This window comes from Atractosteus spatula, chromosome 1 (genome assembly GCF_055471065.1).
Source record: "Atractosteus spatula isolate fAtrSpa1 chromosome 1, fAtrSpa1.hap1, whole genome shotgun sequence".
Classification (NCBI taxonomy): Eukaryota; Metazoa; Chordata; class Actinopteri; order Semionotiformes; family Lepisosteidae; genus Atractosteus; species Atractosteus spatula.
The window spans coordinates 44728526-44745802 of record NC_142706.1 but is presented as its reverse complement, the minus strand read 5'-3'; the positions used below and the strand labels follow the sequence as shown (position 1 = coordinate 44745802).

At 38.5% G+C, this 17277-nt stretch overlaps 1 protein-coding gene across 1 annotated transcript; it reads left to right on the top strand.

The window, feature by feature from the left end:
• Window positions 1–4041: 4041 nt before the first annotated feature.
• atoh8 (atonal bHLH transcription factor 8) lies at window positions 4042–17073 on the top strand. The gene is made up of 3 exons (XM_088915275.1): window positions 4042–4911; window positions 7330–7521; window positions 16427–17073. The coding sequence occupies exons 1-3, from the start codon at window positions 4237–4239 to the stop codon at window positions 16430–16432; spliced, it is 873 nt and encodes a 290-aa protein (XP_088771401.1). The 5' UTR covers window positions 4042–4236; the 3' UTR covers window positions 16433–17073.
• Window positions 17074–17277: the final 204 nt, after the last annotated feature.

Sequence of the window (17277 nt, the reverse complement as noted above, 5' to 3'; positions counted from 1 at the left end):
GAACTACGCTTCACGGGAGCTGGACCAGCTCCCATTACATTTGCCCTCAGCCAAGCGAGTTAAGATAAATTTTATGGTGACTAAAACACACCTTTCAGTACATTTAATTCTTGGGTGTTATTCCTAATGAAATATAGATGAATGTGTTTATTTGTAAAGCACTCTTGTAAAGAAGCTTACGGAAGGAATCCATTAGATGCCTAAGTTCACACTGTCCTCTGTGCGAAGCACATTTAAACAGAAATTATTGAGATGATCAGGCTGATAAAAGCATACAATAAGTAAAACCATTTTTAATTGTTTCTAGACAGTTTAAGAATGATATTTTAATTAGAGGCTACAAAGTGTGAGCTAGAGCTAGAAGTAGAATCAGGGCTGAATGTGCTTTTCACACAAAGTATAAAAGGGCTTACCAGGTGACATGATGAATGCCCCATATAATATAAGCCTGGCTTTTTTGTTCTTGGCAGGAGATACACTTTGGCAGTGTTTAATGACAATCTGTGTGTTTGATATGTATGGCCCTTGAATTGTTTTCATTCCAAACAAAGCCTGCTGATGCCTCCTGAGGTATTTCATACGCTGGAAACAAAATGTTTCACCTGGTGTCTTCCTTGGTCCCATAAGAACGAAGCTGTCAGAAGATGATGTCACCAATTGCATACAGCAGATGTTAGTTCACCCCTCTGCTTATTTCAGGATGGGCTGTGGGGCATGGGACAGACTAAAGGATGAAAATATTGTTACAATTTGTGAGTTATCAGAGAAGCCTGCCGCGAAGCAGAATCTTCCTGACATGGTTCCATCCTACACCTTCAATTTGGAGACCAGACATCATGTTAAGACCACAGTGACATGAGAATGGAGATGTAGGTGCCAACTGGCAGAACTCCAAGGCCCAGACACCATTTACTTATCAAGGGTGTACTTGGAAGTCAGGAGACGGAAAGGCTAATACATTTGTTTGTATGTTAAGATAAATTTGAAGTCTGTTATTGATGCAGTGTTTAACTCTAGACAAGGACTGCAAAACAGGAAGTGACAGAAGGAGCTGAAAGGGAATTTTACTGAGACAAGACCTGCAATTTTCTCATCCACCTGACCCTCTCATACTACTCAAAAAACAATCCCTATGTGCAAGACACAGGTATCTCCTCACACCTCTTTCAAAGCTGCCACATAGAGCTACAGCACTAATTATTTGGGAGCTCTCTTGAATATTTTAGTATATTGAGTCCTACGTTCATTAAGTGGAGTTTCATTGTATTTAAAAATATGCAGGAACTGCAGTTCTCAGTTTCTCTAACTGTATTTTGCTTTCACATTATTTTTCGTGCAGTAAACTGTACAATCTATAATTCAGACCTCCACGCTTGGTAAGTTCTATTACCAATAAAAACGGTGAAAAGACTAATGTAATAAAATAATGATTTTCTCTTGAAATGTCTTATAGTATTTTTAATCGATACTTTTTTTCATAGTCATAGCATTTAAAATGATTAAAAATGCTACTATCAGATGAGGTTTGCTCTCTGTCTTCTTCTGACAAGCTGTCCCATATCAGAGAGAGGAATCTGTTATCTGAAAACTGTGAAAACCAGAAGGTTCCTGGCTCAAGTTCCAGCATTTTTGCAGACTCCTTGCAATTCACTTTTAGATGAGGCGTCTATTTTAAGTAACCTTGGAGCTTTAGCTGTTTGGACAGTTTATCCCTGAGGCTCTGTGAAGTTAGTTTTTGATAGGAGTATTACCCAAATAGACGACAAAGAAAAACAACAGCCTCGGATTGAACAGAGCACACTTTTCACTGGAAATTTCCCAGAGCTTTCCAGAATTGCAGAACTAAGATAAAAAATCAATCCGATAGCTGTATTTGGGCCAGAACGACATATCCATTCTGGCGTGGGCTATGTAACGCATGGTGGTTAAAAATTTAGGCAAAAGTAGATTAGATGTCACCATGGAATTAATCTGGCTGTGGGGAATTAAGCAGGCAAGGCTTAATTAACACATGTTGAGTAAAGACATCTGGCATCATATTGCTGCTCGTCCACAGAACCCCTTACAGTGTGTAATGTTCACAGTACAGAGAGAAGGTGGGTTTAACAGCTCATCTGGGAAAGGTGAAAAAGAGTCCTTTCACAAAATACAGGGACACCTGCTGGTGAAAGATGACACTAGTACCCAGCTGGCTGTGAAGGTCTCAGTAGCTGCAGTGAAAGGGAGCCAGCTGTGTACACTGCTCGTCTGGCATGCGTTCAATACAGCACATTAACCATTACTGTGCTGATAACCCTTCTTAGCACAACACTGTGTTACATCATTCTTGTCCCCAGAAGAGGCCATTTTAGCTCTGAAACACCACACATTTTGTTGTTCATTTGTTATCTTGCACTTCAAGTGTTTTTTTTTAATTCTGACCTTTTCTGTGCATGTGCATGATATCAGCATCACATCATATTGCATAGTACAAAGGATATTAAGGACCCAGTGCCAATGTGCATTTTCAATGTTTTGAAAATGTCCTTCTTGAAATAAGCATGAATCTTTTCATAAGCAAGCCAGCAAGCCAATGAGGAGTAAGGACAATCATCCACATACCTACAGTCTCTTCGTTTGAAGTGGCTCAGAGGAAAACTAGCCACAGAGAAACCATTTAACCTTACAAATGAACGCAGGAAACCTTTTTTTTATGGAGCGAGCTTATTGCCTGAGGCGATATCAATGACTGAGACAGTGGAGCCCTGAGTGGAGACAATCCACATGAAGAGTTAAGTCTTTCAGCACAGGGGCAACAAATAGATAAGGAATCTTGTGTGAGGTTAAGGTTACAAGTTTAATGAAGTTCCCAAAATGGTCAAAGGAGGCTGAATCACATGGCTACCATAATTTATAAAGAAGCAACTGTTGCAATGCCTTATCATATCTCACACAGTATAGTAATAAGAGTAAAAAGGAGTTGTTTTTTTAGGTAGGACCAGATGGTCGGACAGATGAGGAATAAGGAAGTGTTGAGGGCCAATTCCATAACCCTTGAATGCCGTCACCCCTGTAATGACCTGGGTTTTTGAAGCAGTGTCAGGTACTGTATAAAGGGGAATTACTTTGATAGTCTTACCTAGCTCTCTGTGCCCACACCATAAAGTGTGGTCCAGTCTGTTTACCTTTCAATGCAGGCTGTGGAAGTTGTTTAATCAATTTTCAATTTTTCAATGGACAATGAGCTGCTGTTAATAAGGTTATGCACTGGTTCTTCCACTGAAAGGGTGAAGCACGTTTACAGGACGCCGTGGCTGCATATTCCTTACCTTACCAAGTGGGAAGATTGGCACCGTAAGATTTTCGCAAAAGTCTGAATTCCAAGCCGCCCTTAAAATGTTTTTCGACTTGTTAGCTGCTTCAGCGTCCGAGCTGCAAACTAAGCATTATTAATTTCTATACCATTTTGATAATGAGAAATATGAGCGGACAAACACGCAGATTGTTCGCTGTAAAATAGTTCATTACAAAAGCCTGGAAATCCTTGCGAATTTAACGTTTTATTTTAGAAATAAGAAATACCATCTGGCTTCACTGTTGGATTTCGTTCAGACAGTAAATTCCCGTTTATGTTAACGCCATTAGTTCCATTTTCTTTTTTTTCATGCAAGTGAAGTGAAGCAATTTTAACATAAACTTATTTGTTTTAAGTTGTAATGGCTATATATTGTGTGAATAAGAAATGTGGCAAGACATATAAATGAATTTGGGTTAAAAATGGTAGCGCTTAAACCTGTAAGTCCTCAGTGTGGCCGCAGTCATCACTAATGTCTAATGGGGGTGTTGTTCTTGTTTCGCATTGGAACGCTGCAGCTTTAAATTAGTCGCAATATTTGTACTGAAGTGCTAGGAAGCCCGTTGGCTGTGAGGCGGTCTCCCTGCTGCAGGCGGCGTGCTGACTGATCTCACCAACAGGGGCTTCTGTGTAAACTGAGGCTAAACAAATACAGATGGATCTCCGAGCGCATTCACTAAAAATGCTGGCAATGCGGCAGGGACTTCAGATGACACTCTGAATCCACAGGAGTCACACGCATGTATGCACTCTGCAGAAGATTCGCGCATTTAAAAGCGTTACTATTACAGGGCGCGTAGTTTCCACAGTTGAACCTTGTAGGTATTTTTGCCTCAGATTGCAGGATTGTTATTATTTTTAGATCCCCTGTTCCTATTTTTTTTCTTTTTTGAGGTGGGAAAATGAAGAACCCACAACTTCTAGGTGAGGGCAACTGGAAGAGTCTTTATGGGAAGGAAATACATGGGATGAAAAAATTCAAACGGAAAAGCAAGGATGCAGTGAAGCATATTAATGGAATTAAAAGTTTCAAACAGGACCCCAAGATGAGTGAGCACTTGTTAGGTGACTTGATAGAAAGGACTGGGAGAAACTCTAATGAGGAATCGCTGCAGGAGAGAGCTACTGGAGCTTCCAAATGTTTGGATCACGTCGTTCACCTAAGAAGAAACTCGAACACAGCTATTGACATGAGGACTACAGCACTGCCTGTATTAACAGGGCAGCACGCTCCGTCACAGTCACCGGTTCCTATAGGTAAAGACACATTTGGTTCAAGATCAACGCCGGTCACCGGCTATGACCATCAGCAGTCATTTTCCCAAGAACAGGCACTTCAGTCGAGAATACTTTTGTGTCAGCATCCCTCTGAAAGCTCCTACACCTCAGTCTCACAGTCACCGTACAGAAATAATAATAGCGACCCCACTGCATCGCCTAGGAAACGGTTGGGTGAAACTTCTGGCGTCGTCACCGAGATCAAAGCCATTCAGCAGACAAGGAGGCTGCTAGCAAATGCCAGGGAAAGGACCCGAGTGCATACCATCAGTGCCGCTTTTGAGGCGCTGAGGAAGCAGGTATTTCCCAATTAGATTGCTTGCTGTCCAGCTGGGGTTTTCATCATACTTAAATTTAAGAATGATTTGACTGTCATCTGTTTCAGGGGCCATACTAATGTTAATCTTTCTACATAACGATTTCATTTACAGTACCTGCAGCGTCTGGTCTTCCGAAGTTAGCACCGGGACAACGGCATACAATTATGAAGCACTATGTTGTTTGAACAAAATGCATTTGTATTTCAGTGAATAGTAGTTTTTTTTTAATTGATATGACTTTTGCTACTTTATTCAGATTTACTATAAATCCTAAGGCGTTTGTTTAAAAACAACAGAAATGTGCTCCACTGTTTTGTATAATGTTCGTGTAAAAGTATGTAAACTAAGTATGATCTGAAAAATATTATATAGTCTTGTGCTTTTGTCTAGCCAGATTGTGGTAGTAGCAGGAAATGTTCTACTTTACCTTTTTCCATAAAGGAAACCGAGATACAAAATGCTTTCAGTGTGATCGCACCATGAACATGTTATTGTCTACATATTTCTATATGCATATTATTCATATTTCGTTACTCTATTACTCCCGTTGAAGTGATGCAGTTTGACAATATGCTTACATAACTTTCAGTGCTGGCAAAAAACAAGGATTAATTTTTCTCCTAACAGCACCGATATCTACTGATTAAATGCCATGCTGTAAAATCTAAACTCATCTTGGAACATCTTGGAATTAAGCCACCTGTATTTCTAAACCTTTCAACTTTCTGGAAAATTGCTCAGAAAAAGTTATAGGATAGTCAAGTCTCCATATGATTCCAAACAGCCATTCTTGAGCCAACCCACCAGTATCCCTGAGGAGCCTTAAAATATTTGAATTCCCAATGCAAAAATAAGGTCAGCAAATTACAACATGAAAAATTCCAGCAACACTGAATCTTTTGTGCTTTAAGTCTGTCACAGGCAACAAATGAATGGCAATTACAACCTCTTTTTTGTTTTTTTTTCTTACTGAAAATGCAATTATTGAGAAGAGTTAATGCAAAAAGCGTAATTCAAATAAAGGTTTTACCACTATTCATGATTTAAGGAAAATACTATTTTTTCCCTTAAGGCAGTTAGTTAAGCAACATTTAAATCCCTTCTTCATTTACTCAACATTCATTTTTACTGTTATAGACATTTCGTATTTTTATAGGCTATTAAATTGCACAAGGAGGGACTTATGGCAATTCTGATAATCTTCAAGCTTGCTAGTGGCACTAAGAAATAACAAAATAAAAGGTTAAATTTAACAGTCTACGTGCAGTATTATGCAAAATTCCTGTATGGTTTGTAATCATTGCATTTTGAAGACTTGGTGGTCATCTTTCACGTAATGACTTTAGTATAAAGTCAATTTAATTGAATAGGTCCCTTGGTGACAAAATAAAGTGTGGATTCCCAGTCGCCCCCAAACCAACACAGAGTCAATCAAGGCAGAGTCTGTTAGAGCTGAGCCATGTCCTCCATACCCGAACATTGTAGATACATCTGACTTTTTTCTTCTGAGTCTGCTGAAAACCAAGAAGACTCTTGGAAGAAGAAGGTGGAATGGCCTTGGGCAGATGTGAGCACTAGCTAATGAAGAGAACTGTTGGCGTTAGACTCTAGCAACACTGCCTTCGAGGGCTGCTTTCCAGTGGTTTCAGATGACTTTCTATTGCTTGTTTCTGTATGGAGAATGAGGAGAACAAACCCCCCAGCCCACACAGTGTAGTGATAGATGAGGCTTCTGTCTTAGCCAGTGGGAGTTTGGACTGTGTCTGTTTGGGTGGTTGGGGAAAGTATTCAGCCCATACTGATTTACAGCGTTTTTGCACAAATGTAAAACAGCACAGTTTCATTTAACCAAAACTGTGAATTCAGTTCCGTGCAGTTTTTTTTTAATTCTTCAGGAAAGTACTGCACCTACTAGGCCTATAGTTCAGAAAAAATCCAGATTTGATTATGAAGTCTCGTTGTTCATTGTTTATATGTTATCCGTTTAACCATTTTAACTATAACAGCAACTCTTTTTTTATTATCATGTGTACACCCTAGCCTTACAGATGGATATTTAAAAGCACTGCAGGTTAACTCAGATGTTACCCTTGTTATGGGTATGTTCACTCCTGTGAACAGCTTTGTCAGTTCTGATGAAAAGGAAGTGTAACTGGTAGTGATACAAAACTCATGTGACAAGGCATGTAAGGAAAAGAGGCTCACTGCTGGTGTCGCAACCTGGTTGGTGTATTTTCCTTTCTCTCAGCCAGTATTCTTTGACTTCTTTCCTGAAAGAATTAAAAAAAAACTGCTACTTTTCAGATGATGCTGAAGACGGCAAAAAGATCTAAAGCTGTAAACACACGAGTCAGTGTTTTTTTCCTAATGACTTATCATTTACTTTTTTTCTTCCAGGTGCCCTGCTATTCCTATGGACAGAAGTTGTCTAAACTGGCCATACTGAGAATTGCTTGCAATTATATTCTTTCTTTGGCCCAGCTGGCTGACCTAGATTACACCTCCGATCACAGCAACATGAGCTTTTCTGAATGTGTGGAGCAGTGCACTCGGACGCTGCAGGCTGAGGGCAGGTCAAAGAAAAGAAAGGTAAGCAGGTAGGGAGACGAAGGCACGCGAGATACAGCACTTATTATTACACACTGTTGGCATGGAACTATAACTCAATATCAGAACTTGAGGCTGAGATATAAGAAGCAGGGCAAGAGTATATAGAGCAAAAATAAACCCTGATGTTGCCAGTCGTGTGGAGCAGTATTCTAGTCTCTGGACAACAAACAGCAGAGCCATGGATTCTCAGCTGGGATGTTGCCACTATACCCTTGAGCAAGGTAATTCACTCCGATTGCTCCAGTAAATGGCCAGCTGTATGCACGGGTATTATTAATAATATTTATTCATTTGCCTGTTGCTTTTACCCAAAGCAACACTTTGTACATATGTACTGCAAGCATGAATACAGCTAGCGCAATCTCCAAGTCCATATTATAAAGAAGAATGTGAATCCGGCTGGCTTGCATAATTAAATAAGAGTGTTATTCTTTTACCTTGTGTCATCTACCAGTCTTCATTCCTCTTTGTTAACATCTGTTCATACAGCAGTGAAAGAAACGCTGAACTGGATTTTGTTAAGTCATGAATGTAAAGCATGAAATGTACAGTATATGACATACCTCATAAAACACCATTTTGAATTTTGTTGTTAGCAGGGCCCTTCAGTTAAAATCAAATGCTTATGGCTTCAGCATTTTCTGACTTATTATAGCAAAAGCTTCTTTTCTTCAAGGAGCCCGGAAAGGTTTGTGTATTTGTAAATTCTTGCAGGAAATATTCAGCTATGGATACAATATGTCGGCAATAATGTTGTATTTCAGTAGCAGCTTTTTGAAGTCGAAAAAATATTTTTCTATCACTCAGATCTGACACAACATAGTCACCTTTACAGCTGTGACTGTAAATGGCTTTCACTGAGAACAGTGGCACTGGGAATTCCAAGGAATGCACTCTGTCTAATTAACGAATGCATTCCTTTACGTTGCTTAACAAAGATCCAATTAAATTAAATCATCATCAAGTGGTATTTGAAAGGAAACTCAGTGTTCCGCCAGCTTTCCTCCAGAAAATAAAGAAAAAATGAGGCATGGGTGAATAAAGGAGGTGATTGATGCCTTTGTGCAGAGTTTTATGACAATGGGAGTTCTGTAAACTTGAACTGAACTTCCCTCAGCATTCTCCTGGATCCAGATGTCAGGGTTTACCATAAATCAGCAGGATTTTTAATGCATGAATAAGACCCAGGCTGGGAGACATTTTATTTTTACATTAACGCTTTAACTAGCATCAGCTACTGCTGTTGCTTGCTTTTCTGCAGTCTGGCCACTGAGTTCATGTTCAGACTTCTTACAGCATTCGGTTTACACAGGTATCACGAGTTATCCAGCACGTTTAAAGTTTCATTTAGAGATCAGTTTGCTCCTATCTCATTTATGCAGTTTTTTATTTAACATACTGTATACTGTATATTACAATCCATTGTGTTGTGACACTAGGTAAAAAATATGTTTTTCCTCATGCCTCATACCTCACCCAGAAAACTTGAATAATTACACGAGTATCTTATAAATTCTATGGAAAATGACGCTTCTCACTCTTCTTATGGACCTCAGTTCTATCATTAGGGTTTCAGGAATGTCCTATACAGTATGTGGCCAGGCTGGCAAGAGATCATTACTTGTGAGATGTATATTTAAAAAAAAACAAATTTAAAATGTTAAACTAATAAATAGTGGTACTTAAAGGATTAAAAGATTATAAATGAGACTTGCTTTAGTCCACAGTTAACACAAGCAAGGCAAGTGTCATGGGTGCAGGGCGTTTTCTCAGTTATACAATATTTGCTCCTCTGAAAGACATGGATTCAATTACTGATGTGATCTTTTAACAGAACATGGAGAGTAAGAGATCCAACTGAAAATAACTGCATGTTGTAACATGCGCCAGCTGTTGGATATATTCATAAGAAATTGACTCGTTTTGGGTATGTTGTTTGTTTGTAATCAGTTGCTGTGATGTCACTTCATGACACATTTTGATATGTTACAGTAGCGGGGATACAAAATTCTGGTTCTTACTAAGTCCAGATGTTTGCTGTTGGCAAGGGCTGATTAATAATGTTTTAATTGTTCTTGTCCCTGCTACTTGTTCACTATTAGAATTATTAAGGTTAATAATAAAAGAAGTTACTATATTTTTTCCATGAACAATGAATGTTTTTAAAACAGAGATGGATGATAAAATACTTTATTACTAAATCATTTCAACTGAGGAATGCTTGAGTTTTTTGGACAACAAACCATTTGTAAATTAAAAGGCTCTAGGGAAATATCCCTTTAGTTTTAGAAACTTAAGCCTTTAGAAAATAGACACACTTGCCCATAAAACAGCAAATACAGTAGTTGCTTTCAACAGGTTAAGTGAACAAGTGAATTAGACATTTTAGTTTTACTGAGGATGTCTGAAACTAGTGCTGATTGGAAGGCAGGTAAAGTCGCCAGCGTGAGATCATACAGTACCGAATTAAATATTTTGCAAGATTTGTCTGTGAATTCTTCACAAAATTTGAGATACACACATTGAACTTTATTAGAAGAAATCGTAAGCGAATCATAATCCTCCTATAAATGTCAGTGAGGCTAACTGGCTATCTGGAATTTCACAAATTTCCCTTCAACCTGTTTAGAATGATTGTATTGATTTTGATTGTTTTGGTATAAACAACCTTTTACTACATATAAAGCTTCCCTTGCCATGAAAATGTTATCCTTTCTATGATATTAAAGCAGATAACTAAGAATAGGAATTTTAAAGTTTACCCTTTGTTAAGTAAGCATGTTTTTCTGAGTAGCACAGATGTTATATTTCACTTGCAAACATTGTCCCTTTGTGTAGCCCTGACATTTTTAAGCAGTGCCCTTCATTGAACTTCACTGAAGCTGAGTTCTGTGCGTTTGTTTTCTTCAGTTTTGCAGTCGTAACTGTGGTGGCAGGATGTTTCTTTTTCTTCCTGAAGATGTAACTCAGTATTGCGATTCTCTTTCTATGGTTACCAGTTCAAGGATCCAGATGTTTATATGACTACTTTGGAAAAAAATTGTTAAATATTTGTCAGAATACTATTTGCTATTGTTTATTCTATTCAGTGTCAGTAGTAATGTAAGCTATTTCAGTAGGAAGCTAGCCCATCACATCTTTTTCTGGCAGCCTCCAAATCCAGATGTTCAGAATGCTAAATCTGGAAGGTATTTTTTATTACACGCACACATACCACACAAGCACGCGCGAGTGCGCACACACAGGGGTGTTACAAGTTACTTTGAGCCTAATATAGAAGATATATCTGGTGTACCTCTTTGGGGTGCATTGATTTAACTCAGTGATGTTATTCTAAATTATTTTATTTCTTATACTGTATGTGCAGTATATATTGTCCCTTGCAGGTTACCTGTCCTGACATCATTTTTTAACAGCCCTCATGGGTCTCTCTGTGTGTGTATTATACTATAGTGTTGTTCTTAAATGGCAAATGCTGTTCTTTTACTCATAGATGTGTACAACTGAAATGACAGTGCCCAAGGACACACCAGTGCAGCTATTGAATGTGATTACCAGTGTTTTCTTTTAACCAACAGAAATGGGTCCAACCCAACCCGCTCAATGAAAAACACACCCAAAATACAGCAAAATTACACTTACCACAGAAGTCGCGAACAATTAACCAACAGGCATTTAAATTCAACACAAGTCCTTTTTAGGTAGTAAGAACTCATTTTATAGTCCCGCTATTGTGGGACTATAAATGGTGCTGTTAATCAATTTGCACTGCTATACATTTAACAATAGCAGACGTGGGCGACAAAATATACAAACGAAGACTCCTCCTGATCACAATCCGATATTTCTACCTGCGACCTAAATTAATGAAGACTGTACAGTATATGAGCGCTAGTGCAAAATTCTTTTCGGTTTCTGCATATCTTGAATATGGAATTCCTCAATGTGTTGTTGTGTTCAATAGAACAATACATTTTTTTTACTTCTACGTCTCAAACCCCACACTGTGTGTGATTTGCCATGATCTTTGACGCTTTCGTCGCGTTTTTGTGTTCTTTAGTTGTAATTCCTTTAAGGCGTGTTCTGCCAACTGTGCAATTGAGTCAGCTTGATGGATACTGTATATTTTCTATACAGTATATATGTTTCCACCGGTTTATTAATTAAAGCATATGCCTAACACCAAGCAGGTAGGATTTTGATTGCATTTAGAATAAAACGAATGGACCAGTTCCTTGCGCCGAGAACATTTTTTTTAAACTAAAGCACCGGTCACCGTACAATTATTTCTTTATTCCAGATTTAGCAACTGGTTGTTGTTTAATCAAACCAATCAGACAAATAGAGGTATGTAAAGCTGTTTGTATACGCCATTTTGTATACTCGGCTGTACAAAAATAAACCGGTTCATGCTGACACATTTTGTACTCGGCAAATCTATTTTCGTTTAAACCTGGCAAGGACGGGTAGCAGTTGTTCAAAGTAATCCATACTGTTAGGTTTTTTTTTTCAGTGTTTATAAAATTGCTTTAAGCGTAATGTACCTTCACTGTATGTTTTGGCGTCTTTTTAAACCCCTTCAGTCGAGTTTGACTGTATAAGCTAACCTAGTGTAAGCTCATTCAGTAGGAAACTAGCTGAGCCTTTTTTTCCCCCTTTTTTTCCTGGCAGTCCCAGACTCCAGATGTTCATAGCGCTAGTTGGGAAGTCCTGCTGGCGCCACTTAGGGCAGAGGGCAGGGTGAAGGCACGCGAGCTGGAACCCAAAGCACTCACTCACTGCAGGAATTGGCACATTCCCCAGCGCGGCGCTGGCACATTCCCCAGCTCTCCCCTGGCCATCTGTTCCAAAAAAACACTTTGAAATAAAAAACACTCATCATCACTCAGGATACAACACTGAGAGCAGCTGTTACAGAGGCCGGGGGGGGGATGGAGATGGGGGGGTCATGAAAAAATCCCTTTGTTAGAGCGAGCCTGCAAGTCTGAGGGAACACTCGCAACGACGGGAGAAAACGGGAAAAAAGTTACAGTCCGGGGCTCATTAAGAAGGTTTTGAATGAGCGTTTGTGGAGTTTAAAAATGATTCCCTTGCTTATTTCAAATTAATGATCTGCAGTGTTTGATGCATTATAAATGTATTTATGTAGACCGCTGATTTATTATACCACTTTAGTTATGTCCATTTTTTCTTCTTCTAAGAATAACGGACTGTAACAGCTGCAGGGAAAGCAGCTTGAAATTTAAAACGTTGCCGTATGTGTTAGTTCGGGAGATAGGGGAACTACGCCTAGAACTCATTCATGATCCTTCTGAATTGATTTAATGCTTGTTTCTAGCAATGTTGGGGTGAAGTTCTGCTTGATTATTCTTACCTACTTCGAATGTGTTCCTGCTGTTAACACGATTTCATACTTGTGTTTTTTATTGTAGGTTTTTGCTGTTTTTTTAACAATCACACGTTTAAAGGTAATCAAACGTCCTGTTATTCTTTAGCATAAAATACATTTCTAATTAAAAAAAAAACATTGGGAGGTATCAGGATAGTCCGTTGTATAGGTTCCATCAGATAACAGAAACTCTCGTTTTGGAGAGTCTGAAGTGAGTGATTACACCTTTCCACAATTTCTTCACTGTCTGAAAGTAAATCCCCAAACATGTCAGACTCTGCAAATGAAAGGATGGTGAAAGACCTTAAAAGATTTGTTTCCAGAAGAAATATGTTTGATGACATACGGTACATGGAATTTGCTGTGCTGTCTACCTAACAAAAGTCAGTATGAGTGGTTTAGTACAACTAAGTGATAAAGTTAACTTACTGACATTTCGGTGAAGGTGAGTTTTCCTTGAGAAGTAAACTAATACCTAGTTATTGACAGCACGATTACACGAGACACCACTGCTGGTAGGATTAGCATCGCTGCAGAGTTGTTTCTCCTCCAGTTTGGTTCATCACAAGCCATCTGCTTTATGAATCCTAAAGACTGGGCGATAGGAGCAAAAGAAAAGACAGTGCTCTGAAATGGATGACCTGGCTCGATTCCTAGTCCACCTCCAAGCATGATCCAAACTGGGCATTGGTTATCCTGCTAAAAATATCTGCCATGAGCACATGGTGTTTTGTCTGCCTCAGTTCTGTATGAAGCGTCTTGATTCCAAGAAGCAGCTTTCTGTATGAACAAAAGCCCAGATCACTGTATGCTTTTCCATCACTCAATGATTTCATTGTTTTTTCCCAAACGAATACTGAAGTAAGGGTGGTGCATTGGTGTGTTGCTACCTTGCACCCTGGATTCAGTTCCTGAGGCGCTGTCTGTGTGGAGTATGCATGGTCTCCTCATGTTCCCATGGCTTTTGTCCAGGTGCTTCAGTTTTCTCCCATAGTCCAATGATTTACTGTTAGGTTAATTGGCTTTTGGGAACTCTGGTCCCAGTGTGTGTGTCCTGCCTTGTGCTCATTGCTTGTCTGAATAGTCTCTGGCTCCTCTGTAACCTGGATCAAGCAGTTAGAAGATGAATGGAGTACTGAAGTAAATGTTTGACAGTGAGACTTGAGACTACAGTATATATAGTATGAGTAAATAGATGTCCACTATTGGAAAGAGCGCCTGTCTATGTCCTGTTTATTTTGAAAGTTTATACATCATTGGCAAAATTGGAATGGGTTTAGTTGATTGGGGTGCCAACTTTACTTTGTACAGGAAAGCAGTGCACTTGCACTGGAAGCACATGTATGGAAGCGATCAGCAGTTATCTCTGTGGGAGTGAAGCTCATCCTGGCACCTGAACTGTGTGAGAGAATCCTTGTAAGTGAGTAAGATGGGATGATTTTACAAGGATCTGAAAGGGACAGGCCATAGGCTGTAGGTCCCTGTCTGGTCACCGGCCAGACAATGGCTTATTTGCAAAGCACTGACATTCTTGCCATCTTTGCATTAAACAAACAGTGTGAGCTAGGGCACCATCTTCCAAATAAATACATTCATAGGGACTGATGAACCCAGTATGGAAAATTAGATGAGACATTTCGAGAGTAATAGTTCAGGTATACAGTGTGTATAATTAAGGTCAGAAACTAGTTTCATACCATTCTGTAGATTGGACTTTTGCAAGTTTAGAATGAACTGTTGCAGTTTTAAAATTAAAATTAAATCTATATTTTTAATGTTGTATCATCACTAGTGAAAAATGCTAGAGATGAGAAATAAAAATGTGTGATAGATTTCCGAGGAAATTACACCATGGAAAACAGGTAACGTCCACAGTTCCAAATGTTTCTTTTGAGGAACATAAAAAAGGAAATTTAATAAATAATTTTAAATCTATTTTGTTTCTTTTCCTGTGCCATTGCGTATTCATGTTTTGATTATTTTGGGGTATTTGTTTCTTTTGAACCTCAAAGCTTTGGTGAGTGTGTAGTAGCTGAAGTATAAAGGGCCAGAAATTTAATTGAAACCACCCCTTCTTTCCTTTGTAATTGAAATGAAAAAAAGAAGAAAAAACAGCGCATTTTGCCCATGGCCACTCCATGTGTCAGTGCGTATTACCTATAAACCACAGGAGCTTCCAAAATGTATCCTTATTCTAAAAACGTAAATGCAAAAACTATGCAGAAAGTTCTCAACTGTCTCCACTAAAAAGCTTTGTACTTTGCTGTGAATGTTATTCTCATAAGCTTAGAAATAACTGTGCAGTACTTGAACTTAAATCAGTTATGAAATCATTATACTATTATACGTTGTGTATATATACAGGTAAATCACTGTATTTTATAATGGTATTAAATGATCGACATCCAGTTAATGCACATCAGATGTTACTTGGCAGGTTGTCTGTGATCAGCTGTCATCAGTTAGGAAGAAATGTAGCGGTACCTTCTCCAGAACAAAGAGGCTGTGATCATAGGGAAGGATGAAAAATGGTCGAAAAGACTTGAGAGCCCCAGTACTGTAAATACTGCAACCATTGAGCGAGATGAGCATATTACTCACTGTTCCTGTCGGGGCTATTACAAGCAACCTGGAGATTACTCCATATTCTTTTGCACTTGAAACCTTTTGCACACTGATGGTTTGCAACATCCTGCTTCTCCGAATGTCCCTAGTGAAAATAGTGATATAATTTTTCCCTGCTTCGCCTGGTCTGTCGTGTAAGTGGGGCTACTGGTGCATAGTGGTTTCTGTGTGTCACCCAGGTGGATGCAGCACTTCAGTGGTGGATGAAGTGGACAACTTTCTTTATGTAAAATCCTCTGGGATGACAAGCTCTATATAAATGCATCCTGTCTACAGTTTCTATGAGATAGAATTGGTCTTCACTCAGAGTAACTAGGGCTCACATACTGTATGTCCTGCAATATGATTAAAGTGAACCGCTGACCAAGGACACATGAAACTGCCCAATCATTACGTTTATATAGTACTTTAGTGTGATGTGCACGATGGAAAAAATCGCAGGATGGCAAAGCCAAATGAAGCAAGTTTTAATAGCAAAAAAAAAACAATAGCCTTTGAGACACTGTCCCTTTAAAGATCATAATAAGAGAAAATCCTAAAAATGAATGAATCCGCAAATGAATTTCAAACCAATGCTTGAAGGAGAAATTATTTCTCCTTTAGTAATAAAGCAAGCATCCTCAGCCCTCTTTCAAATTATAAACTTCCCTGAGTTACATCAAACTGTCAGTAGACTGAATAAAAACATATTTATAAGCCTCCCTGATTTAATACAGAGGGAAGAGTTTAGAACAGCAGATAGAGGTTTAAATGTTGGGCTTCATAATGTAAACTCCATTGAAGGTCAAACATAAAGTTCTTCTGTTCTGATTTTTAACAGTTGTTTCTGTTCATTGTGTGATATTTGTGTGTTTATGTTTTGAATTGTAGGAATAGCACGAAGGAAGAGCTCAAGTCTTCAGAACACCAGACAGCATGTTGAGTCCCAGCCAGCCCAGGCAAACATCTGTTTATGAATAACTACGAAAGACTTCATTTTGAATTTACACAAGACATCAACGTGCATGGACATTCACAGACTGAAAGGCTGCTCACTGTGATAAACACAGTCAGAATGGCTTCGGAAAGACAGCTCTTTTGGCAAATCTGAGGTGTCTAGAATGTGCAATTTCTAAAGCACTTATATATGTATTTTTTTCTTTTTCTGCTTGGCTCAAGAAAACATTACCTAACTACTTCTGGCGGTCCTGTCAAAGAGATTTTTATTACTTATGGCAGTCATTGATCCATGTTCTGTTTCATCAAACAATGCAATATTTTTATTATATAAAATATATAAAGGAAATATTATTTTTAGAAACAGAGCACGTTTACAGCTTGAAAAAATTAAAACTTTTCTTGTAATGAATGAACAGTATCTTAGCTATTTTGTCTGCTTCTAAACTTTTAGATTTATGTTATTTATTTGTAGGTGGTCAAGATTGAAATTCTTTCCTTTTTTTTCAGTGTACACTATACAAACCTTCATAAATCAAATAAAAAAATTGTCAAACTGGCATGGGTTTCAGCATTAAAAATGCGTGTGGTTATTGTCCATTCTACATAATAGTAGAATAGACTAAAAATAATCATTTTAAATCTGCTATAGGATTTCTTGTTTTTAACCAAATGACATACAGTATGACAAATTAACCAAATAGTATATTTTTCACACTATACCCACCCAAATACCTTTAGTATTTGGCATTGCTTAAAGTGTGTTCACATCTTGGCTAACAGCA